This window comes from Lepisosteus oculatus, chromosome 25 (assembly GCF_040954835.1).
Source record: "Lepisosteus oculatus isolate fLepOcu1 chromosome 25, fLepOcu1.hap2, whole genome shotgun sequence".
Taxonomy (NCBI): domain Eukaryota; kingdom Metazoa; phylum Chordata; class Actinopteri; order Semionotiformes; family Lepisosteidae; genus Lepisosteus; species Lepisosteus oculatus.
The window spans coordinates 967116-986971 of NC_090720.1; the positions used below are offsets into that span (position 1 = coordinate 967116).

The 19856-nt window shown below is 55.2% G+C and overlaps 1 protein-coding gene across 10 annotated transcripts in view; it reads right to left on the bottom strand.

Annotated features, from left to right (window-relative positions):
- The window catches only part of agrn (agrin), a 165370-nt gene that overhangs the window by 144221 nt on the left and 1293 nt on the right, over nt 1-19856 (bottom strand). For all 10 annotated transcript variants that reach the window (XM_069183835.1, XM_069183838.1, XM_069183836.1 and 7 more), the window contains exon 2: nt 18787-19048. In XM_069183835.1, coding sequence (XP_069039936.1) covers nt 18787-19048 — 262 coding nt within the window. The remainder of the gene's footprint in view (nt 1-18786; nt 19049-19856) is intronic.

Below are 19856 nucleotides of genomic sequence, written 5' to 3' on the forward strand. Positions count from 1 at the left end.
TTTCATCAGTCCAGCAGTTTAGCAGGAAGACTGCAGACAAAACTTACAAGAATACCACTGACAGCTTTTGAGTATGTAGCTATGAAAAGGACTCACTGCACAGGATGGATAAGACGCCAAAGTATAAAAAAAGCAGCAGACATGACAGCGATAAAAAAGCAAAGAGAGGTGCAAGTGTCTCAACGATCTGCCAAGTTCAAATCCATCATTAAAGCTGTTTAGATGGTGCAGTCAGATCAACCACATCAAGCATCTCCCATTCCTGCGGAGGAATGAAACACACCTCGATAAAAATACATTTTCACAGAAAACCTCTCTCCCAGCCACCCACTCCGTCTGTGCCGAGGCGAGGCAGACCAAACATCTGCGCTCATGTCTGCCAAGAGCCCTGCTTTCCTGTCCCGGCTCCCGCGGGACTCTGGGAAGCGGCGACTCGCACGGGCTCCCGCGGGGGCGGGGAATGAGCGGGCGAGCTGGGCCAGGACAGGCCCGGCTCGCTCCCTCGCCCTGCAGAGCCTCACGGGACACAGACACCGTCCCAGAGCCCCCCACAAAGTCTCGCCGCCCGGAACAGCCCCTTCCTTCTCGTTCAGATTTCTGGGAAGGGAGTTACTTTCCAAACCTGAAAACTAATACCTCAATACAATGAGATATTAAAGAGGCAGTGAAAATGCTCCTTAGACTTTCACTTTCTCTCTTGCCCTCTGGCCAACAACGCGTGCCAGGCCCATCACAAACACCAGGCGATTTCCGCAGCCCAACATCGAAGGCACCCCTGTCTGTGCGCGTCCACATTTACAGCACCGGTGCGCCGGCAGCCGGGAGTCGAGGGGGCTGCCACACACCCTCCCCGCCCCCCCCCGGCTCGGCCTGGGCCCGTGGCTCTGTGTCAATGCCACGACACCAGTCCAGCTGTGGGGCACCAGCACTTCCTTCTTCTCGTCTTCCCGGAGACACGGAAAGATGGGGAATGAGCTCCAGTCCGTTTCTATTCTAGTGAGCCGCACTATTAGAACAGAACTCCATATCTGAACAAATGCGACTGCCCACTCTCATCGCCAATATCGCCCCTCTGGAGCCTCCGCTGTGTGCCCCTAGTCGCCATGGTGATATGGCCCACACTGACTCCTCCCTTCCACGCTACTAGCAGAATGAAAATGTTCAACTCCAGTGGTGCAGTACTTGAGTACAGTGCTTAAATATTCCATTTCTTTTTACTCCTAGAATCTCAGCAGGATAATAGCTACGCAGCAGTGAAAAGCCATAACCAATCCGAAGAACTTACACCACATTCATCAGCACTGGCTTTTATCGCAAGAGCCAGAATTTCTATGCTTTCTATAATTCCATATAGTTCCATAATTTCACTTTCCTTTCCATGAGCTAGCTGTTCAGGATTCGCTGGCATCAAACGCAGTCCGATTAACCAGCTCGTCCCCAGAAGGCCAATGAAGTGGCTCACTGGTTCAGACAGCTCAAACCCCAGTCAAGCCTGCCTCCCATTCCCGTAGATCTGTTCTCATGACTGGATTTCTGCTGATAGAAATCGGACCTTCAGGAAACGCATTTCCGCAACCCCGGAGATTCGATCAGCCCGTCCGTGATTGCGGAAACAGCAGGGAAACTCCGCTCTGCACGGCGCTCGTGACGGGAGGGAAAGACAGCGGGAAAGGCCGCTCCGGCGCTGGCGGCCCACTAGGGTCTCCGATCCGCTACCCTCCAGCCAGTGGGGCACCCCGAGAAATAACGCGCGCTGAGGGGCTTCACTGGCACTGAGAACAACGAGAAGAGAGCTGTTCACAGGCTTGGAGAAAGGGGAAAGGAATTCAGGCTGGCCTGCGCAGCAGAGGACAATGTGACCGCGAGAACAGGAAGGGAGTCTGTTTGGCAGCTCTCTGGCTCGGACCTTTTCTTTCCGCTTTGATGAACATCCCACAACAATGCTGCGATTCTTCGGAGCCAGCATGGTCCTCTCCTTAATCCCCCCCTTTCAATGAGCCTGCCGTTCTATAGCCGGGAGACCGAGGGGCGCGCAGGGCTAGCGCCGGCTTCGCCTCTGTCTCCCTCTCTCCCGCGGGCAGGAGCCCCTCGGACACACGGCACGCCTCTCTCCGAGGGCCGGCGAGACACACCTGCTGCTTCACAGCACGGCTCGAACCCCCAGCAGGCACGGGGGCTCCACTGGCTCTTAGTGCCCCTCCGGAGACAAACTCCCACAGGGCCCTGAACTGAAAGCTGACCGCAGCACCAAGCACTGACTGCCTGACTGCCGCCTCCTCTGGGTGTTGTCACAGCACCGAACCTCTCCAGGGCTTCAACACGCTTCCCCCTGCTTTCTGGGACCTGGATAAACACTGACACTAATCTTACAAGGGCCTGGAACATTCTGAATGTCCCCGGAGACACGGCAATCCATAACCAAGCCTTTCCATCAGGAGATTCCTTATGTGTGCTTCAAAGGCAAACAAACTACAAATTAAACACTGGACCCATGTGCAAAATTTGACAACAAACAGGAAAGCACTCTCAGCCCAGCTACAATATTTGTTTAAGGAAATTATACAAGCCAGAGGAACTACAAGAAACCCACAGTTTTAATTAAAAGGCGCAGAGGACGAGCAGAGAAAAGGAGCACTGCTCCATCTTCCTTGATGTTGGTGAATACATCATCACCTTGTTTCAATTTCAATTCTACATGGAGCTATCACACCACAGTATATAACACAGCTAGGCAAACAACCAATGAGGCTGAAGGCAGTGCATCTTTTACTTGGTTTGACACCAGTGAGGAAAGATGTTTCAGTTCTGAAAGCTCTGGGGAAAGAAGTATATTCAGATCTCAAATCTTTCCACAGTAGCTGGGTTCTGAATGATGCCAGGGGACCCAGAGCCAAATTTTTCCAACACCTCCTGCTGTTTCAGAAGAGGACTAAACTAAAATAAACAAAGAAGAAAGATAAAGGCAGGCGATGCTCTTTTTCTGAGCCCACCATTGTCTAAAATCTTTTCTCTAAAATCCAAGCTATTAACACACTAAATTAGGCATGTCAGGCTCTGTTAGAGGGAGGCAGCTCTTCATTCTCTGCGATCCTGCTGTATCTTCTCCCACCAGTTGTTGAGCAACAAAGCTCAACAGATCACACCTCTGTTTTCTTAAGAGAAAAATGCCTGTATAGAAAATGGGGAGACAACAACATCCAAATCACCAGCACTGAATGTTTATCTCCTGTAAAGCTCCAGCAAAATGACAATTTCCTGGCTGCACTCTGATTGTCTGAATGCTTCAGCGGACGCCTGTAAAATACTAAGCAGCACACGCACGTTTGCGAAGCTGGAATTTTGCATCCTTGTCTCAAATGCCTACATTAAAGACGAGCAAAAGAAAGAATCGTTTTGCGGCGCCGTGTTAATGACCGGCCACTGCGATTCTTGGTAAAAAATTCATGACTGTGCAACATGACCATGGTGTATCAATGGAGGGGTTCATGCAACGAAAAACCAGAAGGCAAAACCCATTTCATTATCTACAGGCGCTCAGAGCTTCCTGTGTCCATAAGGAAATGCGGAGCACAAAACTTCTCCAGCAAGGAGACGCATCGCACATTCTGCTCAGAACGGAGGAATTAAAGCCTTCCCAGAATAACAAATAAAACTGCTCCGCCTGGCCAACTGTCTAGAGCTTCACTCTGCCGAAGACACAGCTGGAAGGAAGAGGCTCATCAGGATTCCACCGGCATTCCGGCACGGAGCACAGCGCACCGGAGCTCGGCCTGGGAAGAATGGACCAGGGGGCGGGAGGGGGCTGCGGGGAGGGGGGGGGTGGAAAAAGGCTTCCCAACGGCCGGCATTCTCAGCCCTGCGGAGCTCCTGGAATGGGGATAGGGAGGGGAATGCTCAGCAGCGCAGGACACATCCGCCCGCCGTGCGCGGCACCCCGACGAGCCCTTCCGCATGTTCAAACGTCAGAGGTGTTTCGGAAGCGCGGGCGCCGGGGGGGAGGCCCTCCCAACAGGGGAGCAGCAGTCCTGCTGGGAGGCGCCAGCTCCTGACCCAGCAGGGGACTGGTACCGAGCTGCAGTGCCGTGACCTGGGAGTCTCGCCCCCCGGCTCATCGCGGAGGGGCCACAGGCCTGGCCACCCCTGGGTGGGCCTGTAATCCCCCCGCCCGCCCGCGGGGCTCGGGGCATAGCGCACATTCCTCCCGAGGCCCAGAGAACAAAGGCAGCGGCAGCGCCGGGCTCCGATGGCAGGGAGGGAGCGGAGCCAGATCTCAGAGGCTTAAATAACTCCTGAGGCCCCGTCACCGCGCAAACAAGCGCCACTCCCTCTCCCGCTTTCCAAAATCAATAAAAAAAAGCAGCTCTTCAGCCCTGGGCTATTTTCTAAACTGGAAGCCGCATCATTGTAATAATCCACTGTGGCTCTGGTGTCATGCCGTGTGCAAACTTTACACTGCGATCGGCACTGCAGGGGGGCAGCTTTGTGCTTCCTCGTGAAAAGACTGCCCAGAGTCAGCCCGTTACTCAGCTCCGTAAACACCGAGCTTCAGATCTGGAGCTGGGAAAGCAGGGCTGTGTTTGCTGAAAGCCCAGCATTAGCAAACGGCACTTTCTCTGCAGGGGCCACACCAGCGGCCTGGCCAATTGTCCCAGCTTGCCTCTCAGCACAAGGCAGGGGAGGGAGGGCTGCTCACTGCTTGGGCCAGGCCGGAGCAGTAAAATGCTTATTTTATGAGCTTCCGTTTAAACAATCTTGTAGGGCTGAAAGAATCCAGCTGCTAACCCATTCAGCACCTGCAGAAAGCACTTGTTACCAAAAAAGTAGCTTACCGTCACCACACATCTTTGACATCTTTTTGACACGTTTAATTAGCAATCCCTTTTAACAAAGTGAGACCGCAAACTGTCAGCTTTTGTCAAACACAAACCATCCATGCTTGGCTTAGCCATGGGGTTCTATCATGGCCTGCCACACTCTGCCACATTTCACCATCTCCTGCATTCTCGCCCCCAGTATTTCACAAGGGAAGCCCTGCATCATCTCTGTAGGGCTCTGCCTCGCACCCTGCTCTTGAACACAGACTGGAGGTCGCTCCCCGCCCGGCTATAAAGAATGGGCTTTGCGAATTCTCACTCGCAGTTGCGATGTGATTAATACCCACAAAGCCTGCCCATCAGCCACTGAGAAAGCTGAGCAAAAAGAGGATTCTGTGTGTGCTGCTTAGTTACATCAGCAAGGTTACAAGCGCGAAGGAGGCGAAGTGACCCCTCTAGCATGTTCGGTAGCAGTTAGTTGATTCAAGGATGTCGTCTGTAGTTTCCAGTTCTCTCATTCGTATTTGGCTGCTGACGCTGAAGACCCCCTCCCCGCCCGGCTCTGTCGATACCTTTGAAGACTTTCAATACTTGAATCGTTCTCTTCCCCGATCAAGACTAAACATGATGTTAGGCTGCGCTCTGACAGGATAAAGGAGCTGGCTTGCTTGGGGCGTACGTTACCGTTATACTGCCGGCAGACATCCGCCTCCGTTTAAAAAAAGACCCTTCCCTTTAAAAAACAAAACAAAATGCAATTAAAGAAAACACAGGCGGCCATCCTCCTCCATGTCTCTTCTGCTCATTCAAGCACTAAAAGCAATGCAATTAGGGCACTACAGCTTTAGTACCTGCTATTGTGGCCTACCCAGCTCATAGACAATTCATTAGCGGGTGTCATCGGATACTTTGCTCTCCCAAATGGCCTATTGTTCACACCATCAGAGCTGAGAGGAGAGCCCCAGGGCAGTGCTGCCTTAAGTGGCTTTGCTAGGACAGTGCCCCATTCTTTGACGTAGGATACCTGTACATACAGCACTCTTTTTTTAAATTATTAATGCCCTGGAAACTTCAGTAAGGCACGCTCCCAGCCCCTGCCCATCGGCTCCGAGGCGAGGGAGGGGCAGAGCGCCCGTACCTCTCGTCTAATTTTCCCCGCTGGAGTCGGACATCTGACCCCCAGGGTCCCATTCTAACGGGGCGCTCAGGGAGGAAGGAAACGCAGTGGGGTTTCCACTCACACAGACAGCAGATGTGAAGTTTCCACGCTCTCCTGACGTTTGGGAGATAAAACGCCGGAATGGAAAGCTGCTGCCGCTGGAAATCATAAATATACACCAATGCTGTCACGTGGCGTCCTAATGTACCACTCTAAACGATCCTCCTAACTGCGCCTTGGCGAATTTCAAACACTGCTCCACTAATGCTCACATTACACCCCATATCAGCACACGGGCCCAGAGGGGCTCCAGCACTGACACTCAAGCACCCCACTCGCACGGTCTCCATCGCACCCTGGTCACCCAAACCCCCTGACGAGGCGACAGCGAACACGAGTAGACGACAAGCATGAAGGCAAAAGAATGGTCCATAAAGGAGGGATGTGGGATTTGCTGGGCGCAGGGTGAAGCGGTTTAATCCACCTCTGTTCTCACTCACTGCAGTACAATCTGTATCGGAACTGATCTGAACAGAAAATACCATCTTTTTATTCTGTGACAAAACCGTGCAAATTCACTCCAGCCCAATTAAAGAGCATCAACTGGAGAACAGCTACTGTGAGCTTTTAAGCGTCTGCAGCCATGAAGCAGACAGGTGTGGCGTGTTACTTCAAGGATCCTGTTATCTGAATGCCCCTCATGTACACACACACACACCCCAGTTGCTCAGTTCTGACCTATCTGCGCACCATGCAGACTGGAAAGAAAGCAAAGAGACCAGCCAGCAGCACCTGTACACCGAGGCCACCTCGGCCCACACGCCGAGTGACGGGCATCGGGCAGATCAAAGCACTTTAAAGAAGCGCACAGACACCGAGCCCTCAACAGCTCGGCTGCGCCGCAGGAAGAGGGGACAGGAGACATGAACAGTCCATTCTTCTCCCTGCTCCTGCCATTGGCCAAATCAAAGCTGTCTCTGTTTCGACTTGCTTCTGTTGCAAAGCTGCATTTCAGAAATTCCTTCTCCTGCTCAAATATGTGGAAACTATTCAAGTGCCGCTGACTACCAACATTTCATCCCTAATTACGAGAGGCAGGCAGTGCTGAGCGCCACACCACCCACTCCATCCTTCTCCTCCTTTGAAGAACATTTACACGTCGCAGCTCTTAACTTTGTTTTCTTTCTCTACATCACAAGAAAGGAAAGCTGCACGGCGGGCGACAGGCTTGACGTGATACTCTCTCTGCCGTCCTCGCAGGAAGTCATCACTTCAGGTGTGTCTTTGGGGGCTGCTGAACAATTTGGAGATCAAACTCGAAGGGTGAAATTCTGCTGGCAGGCAGCTATAAGCCATTCCCTTTCCGCAGCACAGATCATTAAGACCATTTCACCAAAAAGAGACCCTTATCAAAGTCTGCGACAGTAAATGGTTGTAGCGTTTTTCCAGTTTTCCAATGAACGTATAACCTTCCTTTGCTGCAGGGTCCCAGTTCAAACTCTTCACCCTAGCCCGAGACTGCCCTGTTATCGGCACTGACCAGGGTGAAGAGCAGACAGCTACAGCCAGGCGGTCTGGCCTGGGGGACACCGTCACCAGTGTCGGCCCGGGGAGGAGCAGGAGGCAGGTACCCGGCAAACAAGAACAGCGGAATCCGGAACAGCTGCCCTAACAGAATCCCTAACTTCCCTCGGAAAACTGCGCCGCCCGTTAAAGGGGATTCAGAATCGCGCAGTTCACTGGGAGCCCTCACCAGACGCTCTCGGCCAAGCGCCTCCGTTTCTGTCATCCGGAGCAGCACCATGACCGGCCGCGGAAACCGCCAGCCCTCCCCGGACACCCACCTCTGCCTCTAATCGCTCCCTGGAGCGGAGAGCTGCGCGCTCCGAATGGGAATGCCAGACTCCTCCCGCAGAAACCACATCCGCCAGCTGTCCCCGGCGAGACGTGTGGGAAAAGGACAGCGGGACACGGAAGCCGCCGAGAGGCGCACGTCACAGAAAGGCCGGACTCCCTGCGCGGTTTCCCGCGTGCGGACGAGCGGCCCTGCGGGGTCCACGGCCCGGGCTGTCCGGCCTCGGCAGCAGCCACGTCGGAAAGCTCATTCCACGTCTTAGAGCAGCGCAGGATCAGGAGGCTCTCCAGCAGCCGGCCGGAACGGGAAGGTCATGTGACCGAGACTCGGCCGAGCGTGAGGTAATGACCGATCTCTGGACCGCTGGCCCATCTGTCCCCGGCGGCTACTAGCCACTGTGAAAGGAATCTCCCGCGTCTGGAGGAGATGAAGACAGCTCCTTCCTACCCTCCGCACATACCAGCAGGGCAAGGTTAATCCCCCTCGCTGGCAAGTGCCACATAAAGGTTTGTTCAAGATGGTCATTAGAGGACACCAAGTGAATATGCACGCATCGGTTTTCACAAGGAAAGCAGATGTTTAAAACACATCAGTGGAAGCTGTGAACTAATGCAGGCCAGCAACACAACCAGTTACTTAATTCCATTAACACAAACCCACAAAGGCAGTCACATGGAGCTCTTGTGGTGCTTCCCTTGTCTCCTTTCCCAGTTCGCCCAGTGTTCAGCGCTTTGTCTGGTCCTTCACGAACTTCAAAGACAAGCTCGCCTACCAGTGCCCTGCCTGGTGAGATCTCAGGGGCTCGGTGAGGCTGGGGCAGGTCAGCGCTGGCAAACAGATGTGCCACCTGAAGAGGTGTGCTGTTAGGGGACGCTGTGCTGTAGGCAGAGCCAGACCTCAGAGGAGACATTAAACTGGGGTCCTGACTACTTGGTCTCTGAAGATCCCATGGCTCTGTTTGTGAAAAGACATTTACTGCTGGTAGCATTAGGGCCTGGCTGAACCCCACTCTCTGGGTGAACCCCTTCCTCCCTCCTGCTCCTGACCACTGTGCCCTGCAGTGACGGTGACGCAGGTCCCCCTTGTATGTGGGGCTCTGGCAGCCCTTTGGGGTGAAAGGCGGTATCCAAAAGAGAGCCATCATTATTCTTATATTATTATTGCTACTGCCACTACAGCTTAACGGCAGGAAGTGCAGGGAAATTGACACGATTCCCTTCAGACCCACAGGCAGAGCTCTTTGTTCAAGGTTTACTTGACATGGAACATGGAACATCCCGGCGACAACACCAACTTGTAGAAATACCCCCTGAAATACTCCGGCCTAGCAGTAAAAAAGCAGTGCCATCGCTCATTAAAAAAAAGAAGCTGTGCAGAACGTTTCAGGACTGAGGAGCCTACTGCCCGTGTCTGAAAGAAGCCGCTGTCGCTCCCTGTGTCCGCAGCTCCTGCCTTGTTATTACAGGTACAGTTTTACTGCCCTGGATTCCAGGGTGATTACAGGGCCAGCAGCAGTGTGGCGACCTGCAGGTCTGTGGGGGTGGATCAGCGGATCAGGCACCAGACTGCAGGGGCTGTCGCCCAGGTCTACTGCACCGTAAAACTCAACGCGTCCTCTTTAACGTTTATACGGCCCCGTCCGTGGAAAGGAGAGCGGCGCTGTGCCTCCCTTCTGAATCGCTACAATTCTCTTGCACACAAAGGGCTTAGCCCCTCGGAAAGCCAGCAACAATAAGAAGCTGCACGCTCGTCGGGGGACAGGAGGGGCGTGAGCAGAGTTAGTGTTTACGCCGCAGACACAGCCCACAAGCAGCAGCTCTGGGGTCCTCCTTCTGAACCAAGAAAAACACCGCATGTCCTGCTGAGGCGGGGATCTGTTGTATTACTAGGCTTCAGGATGAGCCCCTGATTTTGAAAACGCACCCATCCGAAGGTCGAGCAATCAGCACTACGACAGGCCCCCGCTGCACAGAGCCGGGGGAATGGTTCTCCGTGAGAACGACTCGGAGTCGACTGGATGCTTCTCCGTCTGGAGAGCCCTGCCTTTCGACAAGTGTTTACCAGTCTTCTGGAGAGGAACGCATTTTGCTGGGCACCTGTAAATGGAGCCAAGCTGCTAATGGGGCTTCTGGAATTAAAGCAGAATGTTAAAACCAATGTGCGCATAAACTGAGCGGTACAGACCGCACTTTTCAGACCTGCAGTTCAGCGACACCAATTAGTCCCACATAAAATGCAAACCAGAGGCACACAGGGAGAGAGCGAGGCAAAGCCATTATCTGAGCAACTGGAAGGTTCAGCTTCTTGTCAGACGGTGCAGGAGGAATCCCAATGAAACGCAGAGCTGCCTACTGCCTGCCTGCCGCCAGCTGTGACAGCTGCTGATGCAGAACCTCGCCTGGTCGACGGGGTTTTCCTCAGGCTCAGGCCAACGGCAGGTCCTGACCCTTCACACTGGCGGCTCGAACAGAGACGTGGCCCGCAGGGCATTCGTCTGACCTTGGTCACCAACCAGCACCTGGCTTCCACAGCCAGAGGACACAAGAGAAAAGGTCTGACAGGTAACCAGGGTGCAGAAACCCAAACCTCCGCGGCTGTCACGGCAACACAGCCCGTCCTCCGCGAGGCCCGGAGTGCAGCGGCTTCCTGAAACACCGGGCCGAAAGGAAACCGGACCGAGGAGATCGAAGTCGTGAAAGGAGCACAACGGGTCGGCATTTACTAAGCCAGAAGTCAAAAGTCCAGCAGGCAGACAGCAAGCATGGAAGGGAACACTGAGATAAGTCATCTCTGCCATGAGAGTAACGAGCACGTTCCTCAACCGCGTGGCTAAGAATCCTCTCCGGCCCACATCAAAGCTGCTTCGGAGGCTCTCTTCTCACAGACCACTCTTCCCCTGCCCCAGGGGGCTGTCTTCCCCACCGGCCGCAGCAGCTGGACCGGCTCTGTCCCGGGCCCGGTGAGGAATGCTCATCCCCGGACCCCTGACCCCCCTCTCCCCCAGCCCGCGTCACAAACCACGACGGACGCAATGAGCCTGAGAGTGTTTCCCTTGATCGCGGGACACGGCTCCAGGGGCCCTTCCCAGCTCCCCCACCCTGGGAACCTGCGCAGGCTGGGGGTCCGGGTTGTGTTAGGTTCTACAGAACCTGCTGCAGGAGCTCACGATACTGGCAAACTTCTGCGCACAACGGCACCGCTTGGTCCGAGACCATGCCCTGGAGGTCAGGACCGGGCCCGGGTGTGCCACACAGAGGGGGGCGCTATTACACGCTTTAACGATTCAGTCAGATCTGTGTTCGATCTATCGAGCTCTGTCAAATTTAAGCACCTCCGGTACAGAGTCCAGGCAGCTGTCTCCCCCTCTCCCTCTCTCTCTCGATCCCTCCCTCTACCCTCCTCTCCCACACCATGCTGGAACGATCACAAAGCAAGTAATGGCCGAGCAGTCTTCACCCCACGCTCAGCGAAACGCGCTCCGCGCCTCTGCAGCCCCGCGGCCACGCTCCGGTCCGAGCGTCAGTCGCACAGGCACACGCCTCGCGAGGCAGGAGAAACTCACAGGGCCCCCTGGACCACGGAACCCGGCAACCCAGACAGGGCTGCCAGGGCTCTGCAGCGAGGCGGGCCGCTCTGCCCGGCTCGGTCCGGCCCACCTGAGCGAGCCCGGCGTGCGCCACAAGGCAGAACCGCCCTGCTGGAGGGGAGGGTCGCAACAGTGGCAGAGGCCAGAGGACCGAGCAAAGGCCAGGAACACCCCGATCCCTCACGTGCTCAAAGATGCTTCTGGAGTCAGAGTGCCAGTGGATTTTAAACGAAAGCACTGCCCAACGGCATCTAGTTTTGTTATTATTAGTAATTATCCCCTATTATCAAATACTCACAATTGTCTACTTCTTAGGGGAACCTCAGGGAAAGGCAGGGGCTTGCACAGAGAAGGATCTGTGCGTTCTGTTCACTGCAAACCAGGCCTTGAGCACTTCAGCGAGAATCGATCTTATCGTGGCTATCTGCCGTTGCCCGTGCTTGTCTACGGAAAGATTCCTCAGATGTCTAAGCCTACCAGCGCACCACCGAAATATGTGTAATGTGCTGGAGCTGTCAGAGCAAACTGCAGCTTTGTAACTGTTTTTTCTTGCCTTGTTTGGTCTTTGCTGCCCAGTCACGTCCCTGAGGACTGCAGAGCCAGCCTGGAAGGGGAGCCAGGTTATGACATGCAGGTTCTGCTAACAGCCCCTGCCTCTGCTTTTCATGGGTTTTCAGTTTAGAGGCAGTATACATCCCAGGAGAAGGACCAGTGCTATCACTGGCATCCTACCTTTTTAATAAACACAATCTAATAATCTCTCAGGATTGTCCCAGAGCGTCTGTGTGGCTGGCAGGCAGGCCCCTGATCTTGCTTTGCTGGAGAGTGATAGAGCACCCGGTCCAGAAAGTCCAGACGACTCACCCTACCCACTCTCACTCCTGACTCCTGTCTCACTCTCTCAGTGTGCTCCGTCACTCCCTCTCACTCTCTCTCTCAGTCCCTCGCTCTATCCTTGTCTCACTCTCGGTCCAACAACCTTGACAGCCCTTGGACACGTTCTCCCTCTCTCTTTCAGTCTCCTCCCATCTCTCACACTTCCACTCTCTCCCCACCACTGTCCAACTGCCTCACCCTCTCTCACTCTCTTCCTCTCCCTCTCCTCTGTTCTCCAGATGGCATGATCCTGGGAAAGCATCCTGTACTACAGACTCCCCAAATCCCGAGAGGATTCAGCCTCTTTCCTTAAAATCCCTGTGAAGCCCTAGATGTTTATGTAGATGCGCTGCAGGAAATGCACTGAAAGTCTGTTTTCAGTTGCTGAGACGGAGTCATTATGCTCATTTTAGATAAAGGGTGCAACAATCCACATTAAGTTAATTCCACTCTCTCAAAGGGTTGACAGAAGCCTTAGAAACCCTGGGCAGTGCCAGCACTGGAGACAGTGTCTTTTGAGCTGTGTGCGTGTTTTGGGGGAGCAGCCTGTTTTCTGCGAGCATTAAAATGTGAAGGCCCACTGAAAGTGAGAAATTCATGAGGTTTCGTTCATGGGTTTCGAAAACAGCGAAAATAGGTGGATTTAAAAACCCTTGGTAAGAGAAGGGACTGCTCCTGAATCCGCACTCTTCCTCCCTGTGCGGAACAGGCCTCTCAGTATTTGTTTCACCCTGGGGGCAAAGGGCTTAATTCTCACATAAAACAGACACATTCGCTCATCTTACATCTTAAAAAAAACGAAGAAGGCACTTCATCACAATTTGCACGATCTGCGACCGGCACACCTGAAGAAGGCTCAGCTGCGCTGGGGCGCCTGCCTATCTCTCGCCTTTCAGGGTGCAGCTGTGGAATTTACAACTACTGGTCACATTGCAGACAAAGCACACCGATGACGCAGCTCCTCGCTCAAGCTCCTCTTCTGCGTAACATGGAAATTTCAGCGGGGGGGGGGGGGGTCAGACACTGCCCCCACACAGCTGGGTCTGGGATGCGCTCCCACGTTTGCAGAGCTCTGTGCTCTGTGCTCTGTGCTCCCCTTCGACGGCCGAGGCCCACAGACTGCGCCGCAATACTGCTGATGTGAGTGTGCGGGACGAGACACACAATAGAGCCTCAATCCTACAAAGCAGCCACTTGTTCGAGCCCTTGAAGAATGACTGTGTTAAACAGGAACCTCAGGGGAAGTGGAAACCTGTCCCCAAGACCCTCTGACTCATTTCGTGAGGGAGATAACTGTAAGGCCATTATCTTTTTGTCCGCCCCGGCAGAGACACAGATGATGCCTTATTCTCAGAGAAATCGCGGGCCAGTTGCTCACAGAAAGGCCGTGTTATCATGCAAGCTGGAAGAGTTACTTTACTCTCAGATCTTTTGGAAAAAAGGGTAGTTTAATGGCCGTCCACAGAAAACACAAGAGTGGGTCACTGCGGGGGTGAGAGGAACCAGGGCTGGTGTAGAAAGCATTAACTGCCCTGAGGCCTCCTCCTTTCTCAAACACAAGCACAAAGCCACCTCATCACAGCCTCACCTCTCTGCAGCCTCACCCCTCTGCAGCCTCTATACAGCCTCACCTCTCTGCAGCCTCTATACAGCCTCACCCCTCTGCAGCCTCACCCCTCTGCAGCCTCTATACAGCCTCACCCCTCTGCAGCCTCACCCCTCTGCAGCCTCTATACAGCCTCACCTCTCTGCAGCCTCACCTCTCTGCAGCCTCACCTCTCTGCAGCCTCTATACAGCCTCACCTCTCTGCAGCCTCACCCCTCTGCAGCCTCACCCCTCTGCAGCCTCTATACAGCCTCACCCCTCTGCAGCCTCACCCCTCTGCAGCCTCACCCCCTGCATGGCGCGTCAAGGGCCTGGAAAGCATCCTGACGGCCCGTAGAGTCGCCGGGTGAGCAGCCAGATGTGAGGTCAGCCGGGAGAGACCACCAGCACAGAAACCTACAGCCGTTACAAGCGTGTTGCTTCTTTGACTCCTGGCCGACCTCAGCCACCTGAGCACCTCCGGGTCCAACTGCAGGCTCACGCCAGCAGCACCGGGGCAGCTGGGAAAACAGCCCACGCTACACACACACGCACCGCAGCCCCGCTCTCCGTCACGCCCAGTCCAGGCCAGCACCAGCGCAGGGCCGGGGCGTGGACACGTCTTCTAGTACTGGGCAGGCAAACGTGAGCAACACGCGGGCACGTCCCTCAGAAGCGTCTCCGCCTACCGGGGGGACGGCACGAGCAGAGCTCAGAACGACAGAGGAACGGGCTGCACCGTCAGGCCCCCGCGGGCAGAATGAATCACCGGGGTATCTGTGCACATGTAAAAGCCCAGTCCAGCCCAAGCCCGAGACCAGCAGGCCAGCTTGAGGGAAATGCCCCGTGTGACACACCAGCCTGTACAGTGGCAGCAGTAACTGGACAAATTCGACAGGCTTCTCTCTCTTCCCAGCGCCGTGGCGAGAGGACAAGGCAAAGAGAAACACGCCCCTCCGGGCTGCTCGTCTCCTGGCACGACCAGCTGTGGTGCAGCCCTCCTGTGCACAGGCTCTCCCGCGGGTTCCAAGGCTCTGAGGCGCGGCGCTCCGAGACGGGGAATGCGCCGCCCCAGGCCCTCCCTCCTCCCTCCTCCCTCCCCTGGGTGAGTCAGGAAGCACCGCGCGCCGAGCCAAACGCCGCGAGCATTCCAGTCCGCACCTGAGCGAGGAACCCCCTGCGCAACGCAGCCCCGCTCTCTGCCCCGCTGCCCCGAGCCCTCGCCCAGGAGCAGCCGACAGCACCGCCCCGGTGTCCAGGGTGCCGCAGAGACGCAGGAGGCCCACACAGACACCGGGGTACAGCCCACAATCGACCCGCGGCTTGGCCTCCGCGCAGCTCCACTGAGGAGCTCTGACTTCGCTCGGGGAGCCGCCTGGCACACACGAGTCATCACATCACCCGGGAAATCAGCCATTAACAGTGGCTCAGGATCTTTTTCTTACACATGTCTTTATTGATGGGCGGCAGATCCAGGGGACACACTTCTTTCGAAGCCGTGTCGCCCCAAAAAAAAACGACAACTGAGAAACGAAATCACTTTTCCAATGATAAACGTTTTGTTATACCACTGAAGAAAGCGGACCCTTCCACCCCCCCGCTGTCGGCTTGTCACGGGGTCTCAAATAAAGCCACTTGCTCTGGAGCTGCTGCTGAGGGGCCGTCTGTGGTCCGTGCTATGTTAAGCAATGAGTGAATGCACTAATGCAGTCTCTCGCTAATTAAAGTACTTTTCCTAACGAGATTTATAGCACAGCCTTCCCCAGCGTTTCCACATAATGAAACTTCTCCCTCAACAGGCGGCAATCATTACTTAGAGGCAATCAGCTAAGATGCAGCAGGCACTCATTCTGAAAGGCACAGTGATGGAGTCCGAACGTCTCTCATGAATGCTCCCAGGTATTTCCACATTCAGATGTGATGGCCACGCACAAAACAACAAGAAGCATACGACAGCGCCAATTATTTCTCTAGAGCACAGGTGAGCAGTGAGATTTCAAAATAGACAAGAGCTTGATTAAATTTAAATTAAATTTAAATTGAGGGGTTGTGAAATATTTGTCTGAATAAAAAAAAAGACCCACTCCATTAAACAAAACAGCTTCAGGACTAAAAAGGACACAAAAGAGAAAACCAGTAGACGAAAACATATAGAATTCATAACCAAGTTAAATATTGGTCTCCCACATGAAAGATTCCTAAGCGCATTACCACATTACCTGAAGACATTATGCAGTACGAGGACTATGCACTAATCACGTTATGGTTTATTTCAACAGGGTGCAGTTTAATAGGTGTTTTCAGGCAGGGAAATCAAAACCTCAATTATTTATTTATTTCCAAAAACACAGCCCTTAAAGGGCAAACAATATTGGGGCTTTTGAACGTGGGTGCCACTTCTCTGTCTGTTTTTCATTCCACCCCAGACCTTAATGACATAATTGAGCACAGCTGCGTCTTAGTCAGGTGCAGATTAAATATTGCGTCTAAATCCTGCGGGTAGCCAGTGCAGCGGCGCCAGGACTGGAGTCGCCCTCCCCTGCTCTGCGCTCCGCCGGCGCCGAGCCATCGCCCTCACCCCTCGAGGGGGCTGGAGGGAAGCAGGAGGGGTTTTGCGTTCTCAGACTGATAAGAAATGATATTTGGTCGACTATCACAAAAAGCCCAGCCGCGAAGATCCCCTCCCGAGGAAACCAGCAGGAATCAGCAATAACCACCCGGAGCGACTCTACACGCCGAAGCAAAAACAAACTACAACAGGAGCTTTGTATATTCTTCCCTCTAAGATACAGCGGTACGTGTCACAGACTGTAGCCCCGCCCAGGTGCCAGTGCTCTCGTTCAGCAGTCCAGCTGTGAGGTGGTGATTAATTCTGCGCGGAGGAGTGAGGACTCTGTGCCGTAAGCCGGGTTGCGGCAGCTCTTTCTGACCGGCCTGCAGAGACCCTCGCTCATTTCCTACCTGCGGAGCTCTGCCAGGAATTCCTTCTCCAACCCCCAGCACGGCAGTAGTGCTTGACATTCCTTTCTGACCTTCTGTTTTCATACCCCAGACCTGCCCACCCCTTGCATTTACACGGCACACGGCGCCGCTTAAACTGAGACCTCTTTCCAAGCTCCTTCAGGCTCTCATGGAGTGCAGTTCGAGAGGAGGTCATGCTGTGGGCCCGCACCTCCGCTCTCTCACTAAATAGAAAGGATCGCCCGCTGAGCCCCCCATCTTCACCCCCACAGCTGCCTCCCTGGCTCGTTCCTCGCACGTTAGGAGGGTTTTGTCAGCCTTGAGATCAAGGCCAGCGCCGTCGTTGCGTCAGGCGATGCCAAACGCTGAAAATACTGAGCCTGCTGTCCCTTAATAACTGTCGTCTGGTCGCTTCAATTAGAGAACTGCTCCTGACCACCCGCCTTTAAGAAACATCCCGGAGTGGGACTTTAAACCAGGACAGTGAATAGGGAACAACAATCCGGTCCAAAGAGCTCATCAGAACAGCGGAAACAGGTCAGGACGCGGACGGGAGAGGGGGGCCCCTCTCCGGTCTCCCTGGGGACCGGACCCTCGCGTGGGAGACTGGGGCGTCCCGGCACAGGAGCGGCTGTGCAAAGAGGATCTTTCCCGCTGGCGGTTTCCATGGTGACACATTACCGAAATGTTGCTAATGTCACTGTCTGCAAAACACCTGGCTGAACGCTCGCACACAGCGCCTTCGCATAGTTCAGAAACAGGAAAGCACCACGCACACACACTCACTCACACACACTCACTCACTCACACTCACTCACACTCACTCACACGCACACACACACAAACACACACAAACACACACACACTCACTCACACACACACTCACTCACACACTCACTCACACACTCACTCACACACACACAGAAACACACACTCACTCAAACGCACACACAGACACACACTCACACACACACACACAAACACACACTCACTCAAACGCACACACAGACACACACTCACACACACACAAACACACACTCACTCACTCACACGCACACACACACTCACTCACACTCGAACGCACACACTCACTCACTCACACTCGAACGCACACACTCACTCACTCACACGTACACACAAACACACACTCACTCACACACACACAAACACACACTCTCACTCACAAACACACTCACACAGTCCAATCTGTCCGGCCTGCGCCTGACTGCGGATCTGAACTGGTTCTGCTACAGGAGCTGCTGCTTCTCTCAGGTTCCCGGGTTCGACTGCCTCTCCCCAGGGGGGAGCAGAGCACCTCTGCAGCTGGGCTACCCCACCTGTCCAATCACTCCCAACTCCAAGGTCAGGGCTGATCCATCCCCTTGCCAAAGCAGCTCGGAGGCCCATCTCCACGTGACAACATCGAGAACGACCTCGGTCAAACCCCCCATTTCCACCTGTCCACCCCTGTCCCAAGCCCTTCATCCAGCACAGGGGAGACGGGGCCTATCCCAGCAGGCACCAGACACAAGGCAGGGTGCACCCTGGACAGCACGCCAGTCCATCGCAGGGCACACTCAGACCAGGGCCAGTTTTCCCAGATGCCAGTTAGCCTGCCAGCATGTCTCAGGACTGCGGGAAGAAAGCTGGGCACCTGGAGGAGACCTACACACACACCAGGAGAACACACAGACCCCACCCAGAAGCCAACCCCTTCCAGAATCGAACCCGGGACCCAGGAGCTAAAGAGGCAGCAACATTAGCAACCATGCTGCCCTCGCCCCCAACACAACTCCCAGCGTGCTGCCCACAGAGGCTCGGACACGGATCGGACACGGAATCCCAGAGGACTGCCGGACGCCGGAGGGGACGGTCAGGCCAGCAGCCCTGCCTCCACCTGGGCAACAGATCTGGCTCCCCCGGCCTCGGCGCGGGTTCGAGGGGACTCACCCTCCACGCAGTGCTCCACCTGCTCCAGGTTGCGCAGCGTGATCCTCATCAGGCTGGAGTTCAGCATCAGCTCGCCCCTGTGCGCCGGCCACAGCTGCGCGGGCGCGCGGTTGACGAAGAAGATGCGCGTGTCCCCCGTGGCCACCTGGTTGTCGCAGATCCCGGGGTCGCCGAAGCCCCCGATCATCACCTTGTTGCCCCCGTCCAGCAGGACGTCCCGGGTCACGACCTCCCGGCCCTTCAGGTAGCGCCACACCCTCACCTGTGGGGCAGGGAGAGAGAGAGACAGGGGTCAGAGACCCAGGCGCCATCCTCTTCCTCTTCCTCCTCCTCTCAGGCCCCTCCCACACGGAGCCAGGCGGACACTCCCCCGTCCAGCCCTGTGGGCTCCTCCATGGCAGGGACACACTGACAAGAAACTCAACTGGAAACTTAAGGGGCACCTTCGGGGACTGGCAGTCCGGGGCTTCCCGAATCCCACAAGCTCAGATGATAAAAACACGGACATGGACGGTGCTCTCACAACGCCGAGAGGAAACTTCTCATCAGGGCCCCGGGCCCCTCCTGCCAGACCCCCCCTCCGTATTGAGTCACACAACTCCAAAGCCTAATAATTAAAACACGAAAAACGTGGCACGCGCGGCCAACCCCCCCCCCTCACCGCGCGGCGGAGTCGCTTTTATATTTCCTTCCGGTGCAGCGAGAGAACTGCCCGCGTGCAAGGGAATCCGCCGCGTGACAAGCGCCGGCGGCGGTTACGTAGCAACAGGCGAGCCGCCGGGCCGCGCGTCCTCGCCCGCCTGCCTGCCTGCCTGCCTCGCGCCGCCGCTCGCGGTCAGTGGGTGCCCGTGGCCGTGCAGGGCAGCGACGATCGATGGGGATTGAACAGATCGGATCAAACCACGCCGGGAACCCCCCCCCCTCTTCATTGCACGGCGATGTCAAGTTAGCGGCAGTCTCCCGCAGCGCCCGGGGTGTCTCTGTCGCCAGAGACGGAGTTAGACTGAGGGTTGGAGCACAGTGTCGAGGTGCATCTGTCTGCCACCCCGCAGCGAGCCCCCCCCGGCTGA